The following is a 14,268-nucleotide window of genomic DNA, read 5'->3' on the forward strand; positions in this document are numbered from 1 at the left end:
AAGACGCAAAAAAGTTTTACTTCTCAGAATCAGCCCTTTCCTTAAAAAAAGTGGCCCTAATAGTGCTGTGAAGCTTATTTTTTTTGTAATGATCTCCATGTGATCTTTTATATGTGTAATGTAATGTAATGTTTTTACTTCTGCCTGCCTAAATACACACACACACTTCTGTGAAACAGGAAGAAGCTGCTGTGGTAGGTCACTAAATAAGGATGACTACTTTGCAATTTCTCACCAACTTGGGAGTGAAAAGCACCTGTACTGGGCAGGATACGAATGACAAATGTCCTACCACAACAATAGTTATATGCACAGGTAGCACTGTGCTGCGTTTTGTTTAGCAAAATGTGCAGCCTGAACATATGCCTCTTTCACACACACACCCCCCCCCCTCAGCATCAATATTGCTTTAACCAGGTGAAGGAAGGGAACACATGTGCAAACCTGAAGCCTCCAGGGCTACTTGTCCCTATGCCGCAGGGACCAATAGAAATGAATAAGCGAAACAAGGGCTGGAAAACCATGCACCATGTGACAGGTGGTACAGATGAAATTAAGTAAAGGGTCAGAAATGTGTTTAAGGGTCTCAAGTAGAAATGCACTTTTCACCACATATTGAAAAAGTAGAAATGTTAATTTTAACTACTAAGCACAGCAAATGAAAGTGAGAAAGAGCTAACGGCAGGATGTACGGAAGAGATAATGTTCAGGAAATACCTGCTACTGAAGGTACCTGAAGTGCTGTTGAAGAAGTAGGTTTTAAAGAAAGAAAGGGAGACAAATGAGACAATGGAGCTTGTTCTGGAATAGTACAGCAAAAGGCAACAGCAGGAGAAGGAAACAAAGAGCCTGTTCAGGTGTTATCCCAGTCTCACTCATCACCAAGATTCATTATCCTGGGTAAGGAGAACATGTGTTAAAATACCCATAGGCTCTGCCAGTTGATATACCAGTTTCTGGATGTGGGGGAGGAGTTATGGTGAGGACCATTTGAACCCATAACCTACTTCTAATCTCATGACAAAGATGGCAGAACAACCTAACAGGCCCAAAGAAGGATTAAACAACAGATGTTACGTTCTTATTAAGAAGCCCTACTTGAATCTTTAGTTAATGAAATTGTTGGCTCCATCACTTTTAGTGTAAGTGAAGTCCGTAACCGTCTAGATTGAGAAAAAATAATGTTCAGTTCTGTAGAAAGGTTACATCACACTTTTTATAAAAAAAAACTGAACGGGTAGAGCTGTGAAATCTAGTGAAAGTGCACCAGACACAATTTTCAGGGGGTTTTTAACAACAACTTAAAATTTTCAGCACATCAGTTTTCAAGCATGAAAAAAATTAACAAAATCTTGTTACTTGCAATCTGCGCTCAAAATCTGCATTAATAAATAGGAGGGCATATATAACTAGAGGAAATTGTTTTTAGTTTAGCAGGGACAGTGTTGGTTATGTGGAGCTTACGGCTGACCTATTTCTGCTAGAAACCTCAACCATATGTTTGTATCAAGAGCACTATTTGTGTTCCTCAGCACTGTGCTAACTCACTACATTGAGCAAGAATGCTGCATCTTATGTTCTTTGCCCCACCAATATGACTGTGAAAACAAAGCTCTTCAATATATCTTATTTTACAAATAACCAGAGCCTGTGTTAGAGGACAGTTGACAATTATTGCTTTTAGATGCCTTAAATTAAAATCACTTCAACAGCATAAGGCATATATCAGTTATAGCCTTTTGAAAAAAAGACAAACAATAGGGAAACATTTTCTCCTAAATGCTAAACGATTGTGTATGTCACCCAATCCTAAAAGCACAAGACAACTAATATGCTTATACGGATAGGCAACTGAACACATAAAACAAAATAGGCAGTAATTTTAAGTAGCTTCCTATTGGCTTAGTTCCAGCCCCCTAGAAAATATATTCTGCTGTTTAAAAAAATCTACATACATTGGCTTTGGTGAAATGCCAGGGAAACAGTTCCATCATTGTGGGCAGCCACTGAGCTAGTCCTCTATGTGTCCTTACCATTCAAACATGGGTAACATATGGCAATGTTAAATGAGCAAGAGTGGTAAGTGCTATATATTAAACAAGATCAACCTATACAACCAGTAACCTGGAAAATGAATTTATCTAAAAGACAGCTAGTAAACCTCCAAATGCTGAGAATTCTCATATTTTGGTAGTCAAAAGCCCACACCAACTGGCCTTAAGCCAGCGGTCTTGAGCTATTTCAGTCTTGGGACAAATGTAAGATGGAATTCATTTCTATTTTTTTTACAATAATGTATGTACATGTACATGCACACACCTTCTTTTCTGCTTCTTTTCATATCCTCCTCTGTCTCTCAGACAACTATGCATTCACCACTAGAACATCCATCTCAGAAAGCAGAGTGGGGGAAAATTTTGAAGTTCAGGACCTTATTATGGCTAGCCCCACAGTCGCACTCCCAAGGAGAGTCCAAAGGGCACAGGCAGCTGTGTTGTGCTGTTATTAAACTGGTTCCCAAATTCCACTCCCACATAGGCTTCTTGAAAATTGGTGAGGGTCTTGGAGGACCACTTAAGGGTTTTCTGCCTATTTTAGCAACTGTAATGCACCATGCTAGATGCTTGAATTTTTAACTGTTATGTTACACACCCCAGGCAATCTGAATAAAGCTCACTGACCACTACATTATTATATTACGCACCTAGTTTTCTGGGAACCAAAGTAAACTATGTAACTCAGCAATGCTTATTTCTAACTGCATAGAGTCAACATGTTAAACCATTTAACTTTAACATAAGATATTCCACTAGCTGAAATGCAACCTTTAATTTTTAATTAGAAATGAAGACTATCTTGCAAAGAAGCATTGCCATTTAAATTACTGGTGTGAAGCATGAATCCTATCAAAGAAAAAGAAAGTAGTAAGCAGCCTATGATTATTTCCCTCATTCTCGAACTACCTCCAGACAAATGTCACAAAATTTCTAGACCCATTACAATCTCCTTCACTTGCCAAAGCAAGGAACGCCCCTTAATGACCCTGGCACTCCAGCAGATGACATCATTATTCCTGTTCTGAGAAGAGTACCAGAGCTGCATGCTCTTCCATTACATCACCGATTTTTACTCACTCCATAACCAGGTTCTGTGTCACAGTAACCCACCAACTATACAGAAGAAATATTTCATTTTTCCTCTTTAACACTCTTAAGAAGTGCTTTGAAAGTCAAAATTAAATCATTCCTGGCTACTGGGAAGGTTTCACACTAAATAAAATTATACTGAAGTCAAAGAACACAAAGGGATACAAATAAGCCACTTTCTCAAGCAGTGTCACGAGTTGAAATACAGGCATCCCCACACTTATGCAGGATCACTCGCATGCAACCGCTTATACGCACAGCACTGGGAAATAGAGTAGTACCAAGAAAGAGCTGGAGAGCCCTCTTGGCTCATGAGGACGTCCAAAGAGGATGTCAGTGAGGCTGGAGGCAGCCCTGAAGAGATCAGAGGCACGGCGGGGCTTTATTTAGGCTGCTCAGCTTCCCTGCCTAACAGCTGATGCATGGGTAGCGCAACAACATCCACAGCCACTTTTTTGCACATCCTCCAGCCTCCCCCCAGAGGATTGGATTGGAGAGAGCTGTACAGTAAGAAAAAACTGGTGCTTATAGTCTTTTCAGAGGGTGCTCCCCATTTACGTGATTTTCCCTTTTGCACGTGGGGCCTGGAACGTAACCCCCAGGGCTAAATATCTGTAACTGCAATTATTGGCCCGCTTATATCAAAGTTCCATGGAAGGCCTACTCGCCAGTAAAACATAGACAAGGCAGTGCAAGGAATTCATCTAAAGATGTAAAGTGTTCAATCCAATGCACATGTACTCGGAAGTATTACAAAACTGCAGCATGAGCCTCTCCCAACACCAGCTTTACTTAATAACTGTAGGGCAAAAAGGTAAAGGTAAAGGGACCCCTGACCATTAGGTCCAGTCGTGACCGACTCTGGGGTTGCGACACTCATCTCGCTTTATTGGTCAAGGGAGCCGGCATACAGCTTCCGGGTCATGTGGCCAGCATGACTAAGCCGCTTCTGGCGAACCAGAGCAGCGCACGGAAACGCCGTTTACCTTCCCGCCCGAGCGGTACCTGTTTATCTACTTGCACTTTGACGTGCTAGGTTGGCAGGAGCAGGGACCGAGCCACGGGAGCTTACCCCGTCAAGGGGATTCGAACCGCTGACCTTCTGATCGGCAAGTCCTAGGCTCTGTGGTTTAACCCACAGCACCACCCGTGTCCCTAACTGTAGGGTATGGGGTTTCTAAATTGTGGCACACAGATGGTCAGTAAACTTCATTCAGGTGGTCCAAGGCACCAACTTCAGCATCTAGCACAGAACATTACAATTGCTAAATAACAAGCAGAAAAATCAGCACAAGACCACCCTTGGCAATGTTTAAGTGGTTGGGGCGTTGGGGGTTTCTGAACCACTGCTGTAGGGAGCTAACAGTGAGGATTCAAATATAATACAGTGGAATCTCTACTCATGTACGGAATCCATTCCGGAGGTCCGTTTGTGAGTCGATTTGGGTTGCTGGTAGAAGCGCTGTTCTGCGTGTGCGCATTTGGCGGCAGCGCCGTTCTGTGCATGTGCAGATGGCAGAAGCCGCTTCTGCACATGCACGAATTACAGCAAACCCGGTATTTACTTCCAGGTTTGCCGCGGTCGCGAGTCGAATTGTTCGCGAGTAGATGCGGTGGTAAGTCGAGGTTCTACTGTACAGATAAAGTTGATTCTATATAACACATAAATATATTATGAACTGATTTTTATATGGATAGGTAAACTAAATGATATGGTGCTGCAGCAGTCATTCTCCACCATACACTGGAGATATGTTCCATATCTATAAGCTTCTGTTCAGTTCGTTGGGGGGTAGGGGAGAGACCCACTTAGCAGCAACTAGGTCACAGTAGTTCTCAAGAATTGCAGCTGGAAAATGCCAGAAACATAAGAGCAGTTAGATCACTTTACTGTATTATTCTCACATTTGTACAAAGAGAGGTATAGGATGCTTTAAATTAACTGCATATAAATGAGTACAAATGATGTGGCTGTTAACTCCTTACCAATTTTAGTAGAAAGTGAAACACATAAGCTGGACTGACCCAAATACTCATCCATGCAGGATGAGTAATAAGTACTCTACTTCTTGCAGCGCTTTATCCAGTCAATGCCCTAGTATTTTAACAGGTGTGCTCACTCTCTCTTGCTGGTACTGAAGTAAAAACACAATATTTACCTCTCTAGCCAGTTTAAATTATCTCCTGTTCCCAGAAACCTTAAAAGTCTCCAATTATCTTTTGCAATCAGATATCTTAGTCAGCCCCATGAAAAATTTGAACTAACCTGTCTAAAGTATTATTACTCATCTACTCTAGTAGTTAATACAGCTGAAAACACTACCATCTGCCTACCAGTTTTAATTCTATCATCCCTTCTTCTGCTCCTCCCCATTTCCCCAACAAAACGAGGCAGCTTCTATTTATTTCTCTACATTAATACTGATTTTCTCTAAATGCAAATCTTCATATACATTCAAATTATAAGACCTCCTACTCTGAAAACTCAGTGGTACCTACAATCTATAGTCACTAGCATTGCTATCCATTAAATAAATCATACAGCATTTAGAGTAATTTAAATTATCATATTTTTCATTCATCATTGTATTATTTATTATTATTTATTAAATTTGTATACTGCCATTCATCTGAAGATCAAGAGCCGTTCACAACTTACTATTCAAGATTTTCTTATATTTAGGTCAAGTGACCAAATATGTAGCATACTGTACTTATACAGAAACTATACATCAATCACTAAAGTAATCACACTTGAACAGTCACACATACTTGCTAAGGTACTGTACCTCTATCAGAAGTACAAAAACTGTACAATCATATGTGCATTTATACAGAAGACTCAAACTTTACTCCAGTGTAACTGCACATACGGTTGCAATCTTGAACATATAATGTACATTCTCAAACTGCACCAGAATAATCAAAATGATTGAATACCTTGCAGCTGCGATAAAACTTGTTTTCATAAAGCAACAAAAATTAGTCCATTTTAAAATTACTTTTAATGAATGTGTCCTGCTTCCTTGTTTTTCCTTTGTACCAATCTAGTCTAATATATAAGCATTACATATTGGTTTCGGTAATTAAAAGCACTCAGTATCAAATGTTACACCTTCCAAAAAATTACTTCAAACATGCTACCATAGATTATTAGGTGACTGGGCGTATTAGACGACCCCCCAAATTAGCAGCTGCAATTTGGGGGTTCGTCTTATAAGCCCAGTCTTATACACTGGGCAGCAGCAGCGGGCAGCGGGCTCTGCTCTGCACCGCGAGAAAGCTTCCTCCCAGAGTGGAGCCCGCTGCCCACACCCAGCGTATAAGACGACCCCCAACTTTTTAACCTCTTTTCTGGGGTTAAAAAGTCCTCTTATACGCCAGAATCTACGGTACATAAGATTAAGTCTCAGTGAACCTCATTAAACAGATATTAATGTCCAGTCTGCACTTGAGCAACAGAAACTTTTATTATTTCAGCATTAACCATGTTGATTTTAAAAAAATGTTATATACATTAAAACTAACCTTAAAGACACTAAATCATAAACAAACTGGTATGATACAGAACTGCTGCTTTTTAGGTGGCATGCAAAAAAAAAATCAGGTTATTTCTCCCTTGGCAACTATTTTAATAGGTGTTGGTCTATAAATACAAAGATGAGTCTTCTGAAATCATCCATTTAAGTTGAATAATTGTACTGACTAATATAAACATAAAAAGCTATAATTAATTTCATTCCAGATCCAGGTATTGTACTATTATTTTTAGGTGCATCAGAGCACTGTTTAATATTAATATTTTCTTAATTCAGCTCCAAAGTTCAAGCACTGCTTTTTTCTTTTTTTTTGTTCCAAAAAACTGATTGGCACATTTCAAAGATGTTCTTTTGGGTTGCTGACACCTTGAAAGTAGTCCTGTAAAATAAGTCTCTTTATATCATGCAGCTATCATGACACAAGACAACTTAACATCTCTGAAAAGACAGTGTAATGCAGTAACAACTGCTGCTGCAAATTTTGTAGGAATTAAGCACACAATTACCGATGTGAAATGTAAAGAGCATTTGAATCACATGGCATGGGCTATAACATATAGAAAGCAGTAGCTTTTCTTTAGTGGTCAGAGGCTTGTTTGCAGCAGGACAACACATGACCAATTGCTGCCATGTGCTTTATCTATGCCCGGCAAAAAGATGGCAAGCGCTCTTGTTTCTAGGCTCATGTGGCCTACCAAAGGCTGTAATCCAGACCCCTGGCTGACATTAGCATGGCTTAATGGTGCAAATGGAAATGCCTCTTTGTTGTGCAGCTTCTAGGCTGCTACAGTGAAGCAGCTTGGATCAAGCCCATTGCTATCAGATGACAGCAGCAGGCCTGGCTTAGGATCCAGTAGATCCTCTGGCTTAGCCCTGCCCATCCCCCCCTAATACCAGATTTCAGGGGTTTCTACTGACTACCTCCATTGGGTGGGTGCAACAGAGTACTAATTGCTGGAGGAGGTCACCAAAGATACCTCTGCCCCATCCAAACTTCCTCTAGGACAGCAGATCTGTAGATTATTGGAAACCTCTGGCTTTAGCTTACTAAAAACCAATACAATAAAATGCAACTAATTTTTCTTAAATTGTAACTCTCTTACTGTGTGGCTTATGTCCAATTAAGATAAACACTTTTGCATCCAATTTGCAGAGTATCACCATGAAGACACCTGATGATTGCAAACTAGAAACTTTATTATTTAGATGAAGTAACACAAACAAGTCAGCAGAATCTAATATGTAACTATGGGATAAAATGGGGCAGCAGACTAGAATGCATGAATGGTGCAATTCACATTACTACATTTTCCACAACACAATCCCATTCTGTAATCCCCTCAAGGCAGCAATCAATCAGTATTCAAACCCTAAAAAAGGAGTTCAAAGTCAGTTTAGCAGCCATACTACTATCCCATTTCCAGCAACCCAAGAAAAATCATCATTTTTAAAATGTTCAAAATGAATCACTTGCATTATCTTAGTTGTTATCCTTACTACAATTTTGTAAGGTAGATCAGTATTACCATACATATTGCTGGTGAGACAACTGAGGCAGAGTGGCTTGCTTAAGGCCACCTAGTGAGTTCAATGGCAAAGGCAACACTCAAACCATGAACTTCATAGCACAGTCTCTACACCAGCTCTCTAGATCAGGCTTCCTCAACCTCGGCCCTCCAGATGTTTTGAGACTACAATTCCAATCATCCCTGGCCACTGGTCCTGCTAGCTAGGGATCATGGGAGTTGTAGGCCAAAAACATCTGGAGGGCTGAGGCTGAGGAAGCCTGCTCTATATCATACAAGCACTGGAGTGATTCAAAAACCTAAGTTCTATGTGGGCTTCCACTGCAAGATGCCACTTTTTGGTGGGAAAATCATCCATGTAAAACTACCCTTTTAAAAAATAAGCAACCATTCTAGCAATTGTAAGTAACTGCAGGTCATACCTGCAGTCTACCCGGCTTGAATTAGACAGGTACACTGCTAGTGACGGTCAATTATTTGCAGAGATTCTTTCCTTTGGAATGTTTCATCTTGAACATTCTACCAAAAAGGAAAATTTGTACCAGCTGCTTTTTGTTTAATGTGTGCATGAGAAAATGGGTACTAAAGAACTCTTGTTTTTATTTATTCCTCTGAAAATTTGAACTAGAACATTTTTATTTACCTTTTATTCATTTCTTCTAACCGTCTGCAGGTGATTGAGAGTTCACATTAAAACATTTGATCAAATCTAGAGCTGTAAGCACAAGTTGACACGAAGCGAGCAGAGAAACCTACAGCTTTGTTGACAGGAAGAGCATGACAAGTCGTCAAGCCACACTTCAAAATATCTCCCAACAAGCTTTGTTGATTCATTTTTACATAGTGCTGACTGATTAGCAGCATCTTCCCATCAAATAACTTGAGGTGTTACGACAATGTTTGTTTCATCACATCTGGAACACTTGCAGAAGGAGCTAGTGGTGCTTTTGAGTGTGGCGGGGGAGCCAGGTCAAGTTCTCACAACATATATTCTCAAACAGTACTCCACTCCATTGCAGCACAAAGAAAACTACATTACAGAAGCGGAGGTGGGGGGGGGGGGACGACTGACAGACCAGGATTACTAACCCAAACCCAGGATACACTTGGTGAATTCCGAGCATATGGATGCTGCACTAAGCTATCAATCCTGTCTGGATTTTCTGAACAGGCAGTTGGTTTTATTTTTAAAGTCGTTCTCTCTATCATACACCCCACCAACATACTTAGTTCAAATCTCCTTACCATTATATATATCTTATCACACCTCTTTTTGTCACTTTTTTCCAAGAATCTCTCTCTGTGTGTGTTTATGTATGCTTGTGCACATTATCAAGATTCACGCGACACCCCCTTACTTTACCTGCCATGTGGGCGAAGGAGCAGCATTATATAGCTTCGCCCTCTCCCGTTTTCAACACATTTTACCTCACACGTCGAAGGTTTCCAATCCCTCAGGGGAAGCAGGGAAACGGCCTCGGTGAGCCACCCTCCTAACGCCCAGCCCTGGCTCCTCCGCGGGAAGGCCGTGGGGCCTGGGCCTGGGGTCAGAGACTCACCTGGAGCCTTTCCCGGTCCCTCCCTCCCTCCCCGCCTCGATGCTCCCCGTCGCCCCGCACTCACTGGCCAGCCGGGGCCCGTCCAGCCCCGCTCCGCCGCCTGCTCCGCCGTGGCCGCATCCTGCGCCTCCTCCCAACAGCTCGGGGGGTTTCTTAGGCCCCGCCACGGGCGCCGCTGCCCCATGCCCGGAGTAGCCGCCGACGTGCCCGGGCGAGGCGGCCACGGCCGGGGCAGCGGGGCCCGGAGGGAGCCCGAGCGGGAGCCCGCCGAGGGCCACAGGGGGCGGAGGCCCAGGGCAGGCGGCCGAAGCTCCGCCGGGCTCCTCGTGCAGGAACTGGCACTCCTCGCCGTAGAAGCACGTCTTGTCCTTCGCGTAATAGCGGCAGAACTTCAGCTTCACCCCGACGGGAGCCGCCGCGGCCGCCGGCCCGGGGGGCGGCCCCACCGCCGCAGCCGCCACCGCCGCCGCGGCAGCCGCCACCACCGGGGAGGAGCAAGGGATCCCGCCGCTGTTCATGGCGGCCGCTACAGCAGCGCGGGCAGGGCCGAGGCCGCCTCCGGAGGCACCGCCGCTGCCGGCCGCAGCACCATCGGGGGAGAGGCAGGCGGGCGGGCGGCGGCGGCAGCCCGGGTCCGGTCGCCGCTGTCACAGCCCCGAGTTCCGGCGTCGGCGGGGGAGCGTCGCAGGCGGGCAAGGGCGCGCGGAGAGGGCCGCGGGCGCTTCTCTCAAGTGGGTCGGGCGAGCCCGCCGAGGAGTCCGAGGCGAGGGATGGGCCCGCGGCGGACGCGGGAAGCTGGGCCCTCGGCCAGGCTGATTGATGGTCCAGCGGCGGCGGGGTTGTTTATTCCATTTTCCTCTTCCTGAGCTGCCTCCTCGGTGCGCCTGCGCCGCACAAGGGCCCGCTGGGTAATCCGGGCCTGGAGCAGGCGGAGGCGCGTGTGGAGGCCCAGCCCTTGCGAGGGAGGAGGCGGGGGAGAGAGAGGCGGAGGAGGTTTCTACCGTCAGAAGCGGCACTGCTCCCATTTCACGGCCTTCGAAGCCCGCTTTTTGCGACTTCTCACGGGCAGTGCTCTCGTTAGGGTCCGCAGAAGCTCTTCTCTGCCGTTTCTTTCACCCAGGATAGCCAAACACTCGGCCCCCTCGGGACAAGCTCTTCGTGCTGAGCTGGGCTTTAGTCCGAGGGTAGGGAAGTGGCGGCCTCCCAGCTGTTGTCGGGCTCCAGGTCTCCTTCTCCCTAACTGTTGGGCGTGCTGGCTGCGGCCGGTGGTGGCGGGAGCTAGGGGTCCCCACGTTCCTCACCCCGACTTTAATCCGTGAGCACGTGGGGGCCCCAGTTTTGCAGCAGCCACAATTAGGGCTGGGCAAATGCGTCGACTTTGGTTGCTCTCGTTTTCTTATTTTTCCAGTCTTTGTTCTCCACATCAGTTTGTGATGTATGTGTGTATACATGCAGTTAAAAGTTCTCACAATTAATTGGCATTTTAATGCGAATTTATCCTAATGGAGTTGTATGCAATTTCCCCTAACACATAACACTTTTGCAAAGCACTTCCCCCTAATGCAATGTGCTTAGATTTCATTTTTAGTAATAAATGCGTTTTGATGCACAGGGTGTAGTCAGGATTTTTGCTAGGTGGGGTGGGGCAGAAACGACATGATTGGTCAGTAGAGTACTGTATTTCTATTGTTTTACTTGATGGGGGGTGCAGCTGCCTCCCTGCTCCCCCCTTGACTACGCCCATGCACTTTACCCAAGAATATACATGTTTTTAGCACATTTGCTGGCTGGAGAATTGCATTGCACAATTCATGGAAGAGTGAATTTCGGAAGTGCCGTTGATTAAAAGGTTCTAAATAAATATCTGCAGGTCACAGCATCAGTAACAGGAGGGCCTTATTCAGTTAGCTTAGTGAGTGGACATACTATTTTTGTTAATTTATGAGTCGCCCTTCATATAAAATGTCTCAAGACAATTTACATACATAACATAAAAGACACAAATGGGTTTTTAAAGCAGGACAAAAGCAAGGTAGGTAGGTTCAAAAGCAATACAAAATGAACACAACACCTTTCCTATAGATATACTGACTCCGTTGTTTATGGCTTTATAGGTAAAAACAAAAATGTTTAACCTGTTTATTTGGTGTAGTTTATTTGCTGCTAATGTAAATTGTGCTGCTAGATAGGATTTCTCATTAAGCACCTTCACTGTTGTATTTTGCAAAATACAGAAATTCACTTGGTGCGTGTGATTTGGAGTAAGGAAACCACTTTCAGAAAGGTTAAGCACCTTTCCATCCCCACATGGGCATAGCCAGGATTTAAAACCTGAAGCTACTTCCTGTATAGTGTACCTGCATAATATATCAGTAATTCTACAAGCTCTAAAACATCCTGGGTGCACACCTAAAAATACAAGGTATGTATGACTGAGATCAGTGTTGATTTTATTTATATACCACATTTAATGTTTATATATTATGCTCAGGGCCTTTTTCCATAGAACTGATAAAAATATAACAACCCACAGTATCTCAATACAATAAACACATTCATAATAATAAGGGAATGAATTGTCCATTCAATAAGTTCATCAAAATAAAGGCATGGCAACAATCAAGCCAGTTGCCTAAATCAATTACTTGATTATAAGAATATTACAAATAGCTGATGAAACTATGCCTCATTATTGTAATTCCAAGTTACTTTCCTTCATCTCTTTTCCTCTCATCTTTTCACAGGTTCTGGCATCTGTTAAGTGGTGGGTATATTATTTGGCATTTTGGCAACTTGGTTACGACATCACACAAATGGTTCTTTTTTTTTGTCACCCTTTCAACTAGGCTGTAGTTTGTGCACCTGATAGTCCTCTGGCCTGGTTTAATGGCTTGTTGAGCTGATTAAGCCCTTGTTACGGCTCTTAACAGCTGTGCCTCCCTAAGTTGCTTCCTCTCCTGCTTGCCTTTCAGTGGGGTGAGGATCCTGGATTCCCACGTGCTCTGTAGCTGAGTTGAAACCATTATACTCTTCACATGCCTGCTCAAATTGCCATTGAGATTTCTTGTTGGTTGCTTGGCCCTTTTGAGCTCCACAGTTTCATCCCCTGGGGTTATTTGGCAATACAAACACATAGAAAAGGAAAAGGTGCCTACAAAAATGTTGATAAGGATAGTTGGAGTAAACAACTAGGGTTTCTTGAGCGTTCAGCCTGAATTGTTTGTAGATATTAGACGGTGGCTATGTAATGAGCATTCATCCCAATTTGCAGATAGGTAAGAATCAGGTTACATCCACACCAGGCCTTTAAAACACATTTCTCCCCCCCCCCCAAGAATCCTGCAAACTATAGTTTACCTCTCACAGAGCTACAATTCCCCTCACCCGTAACCAAATCTAGTTCCCAGGTTTCTCAGGAAGGCTTGCACTGTGGCTGTAGCTTTAGCTTTAGCTGTCATGTCACACGAGTGCTATCCCACGGTTTCAAGTTCTTTTCCCCATCATGTTCCTTATCACAGAAGTCTGATCTTTTGGGAAACCGTGTTTGTTCTGCAAGAGCTACAGATCAGCTTTAATTATGGAGCCTGAATTTGCCAGGGTGTGGTTGAATCCCACTCAGAATTAGTGACAGTCTTGAAGTGCTCTAGGATAGGCTGTGACTTAGGACCACCTAGGTGACTATCAGGCATTGGGGATCCAATCCAAATCTGTACCTGGCAGGGGAGCACTTCCAGACTGCCACTGTTATCGGGTGCTGTTCAATCACATCCCTGATATGCACCAATAACAATCTCACTTCTCCAAGCAGTAGTCCTCATCTAGCCAAAATGACACCATCTCTACACACAAGAGAGAGTTAGCAGCAGGTTTGGAGAAACCCAAAAATTTTCAGAAAAATAAAAATGTTTCCTTAAGGCAAGCGGAATGAGAACTGAGCATTCTCAGTGACCCTGGAATGCTGTGTGACTCTGGGGACGGAGGACAAATCAGGTGGGCGGGCAAATCGTATGGAATATCCCTAGAGGAAGACATGACTGACTGACTGAACAGCGAATAGGAGCACTCCACGCCTCAACATTTTGTTGCAGGACGTGCTTGTTTACTTTGTAAAAGCCATTCAGACAATTGCTTACAATGTGGCAAATTACTTTGTCTAATTTGGCCTTCAATCTCTAGCAAGGAGTAATTCTGTCCAAAGAGAAGTTCATGTGCTAGACAGGCTACAAATTTTCACAGCGAGAATATTTCTGCAAACCATACAGCTTTTAAAACCTATCCACGCATACCACAGAGTGGCGTGCTACTTCCACTCAAGCAACATGTTCAGTGGAAATATTGTTCGCGCCAAAAAGAAGAAGACAAGAAACCTACTTTGGTTGGATGTTAAATGCCTTTCACTATCGACTTCTGCTCAGCAGATAAGCGCAATCAAAGGTTGTGGTCCTCAAACCATTTCCCCTCCAGAATAGGGCTGTAGAAATTAATCACATCTCAGGTG

General features: G+C 43.7%; 1 protein-coding gene and 1 long non-coding RNA gene across 3 annotated transcripts in view; both read right to left on the bottom strand.

The window, feature by feature from the left end:
* The window catches only part of PAN3 (poly(A) specific ribonuclease subunit PAN3), a 58,127-nt gene extending 46,960 nt beyond the window's left edge, over positions 1–11,167 (bottom strand). The window contains exon 1 of one of the 2 annotated variants that reach the window (XM_083736385.1): positions 9,835–11,167. In XM_083736385.1, coding sequence (XP_083592511.1) covers positions 9,835–10,288 — 454 coding nt within the window. In that variant the 5' untranslated portion in view covers positions 10,289–11,167. The remainder of the gene's footprint in view (positions 1–9,834) is intronic. The other variant, XM_083736386.1, reaches the window with a different exon arrangement.
* Positions 75–9,379, bottom strand: LOC310844044. The gene is made up of 2 exons (XR_014563911.1): positions 4,307–9,379; positions 75–3,945 (listed from the first exon to the last, which is right to left on the bottom strand). It is a non-coding gene; the product is annotated as an uncharacterized lncRNA (long non-coding RNA).
* Positions 11,168–14,268: the final 3,101 nt, after the last annotated feature.

This window comes from Podarcis gaigeae (genome assembly GCF_964106915.1).
Source record: "Podarcis gaigeae genome assembly, chromosome: 4".
NCBI classification, from domain to species: Eukaryota; Metazoa; Chordata; class Lepidosauria; order Squamata; family Lacertidae; genus Podarcis; species Podarcis gaigeae.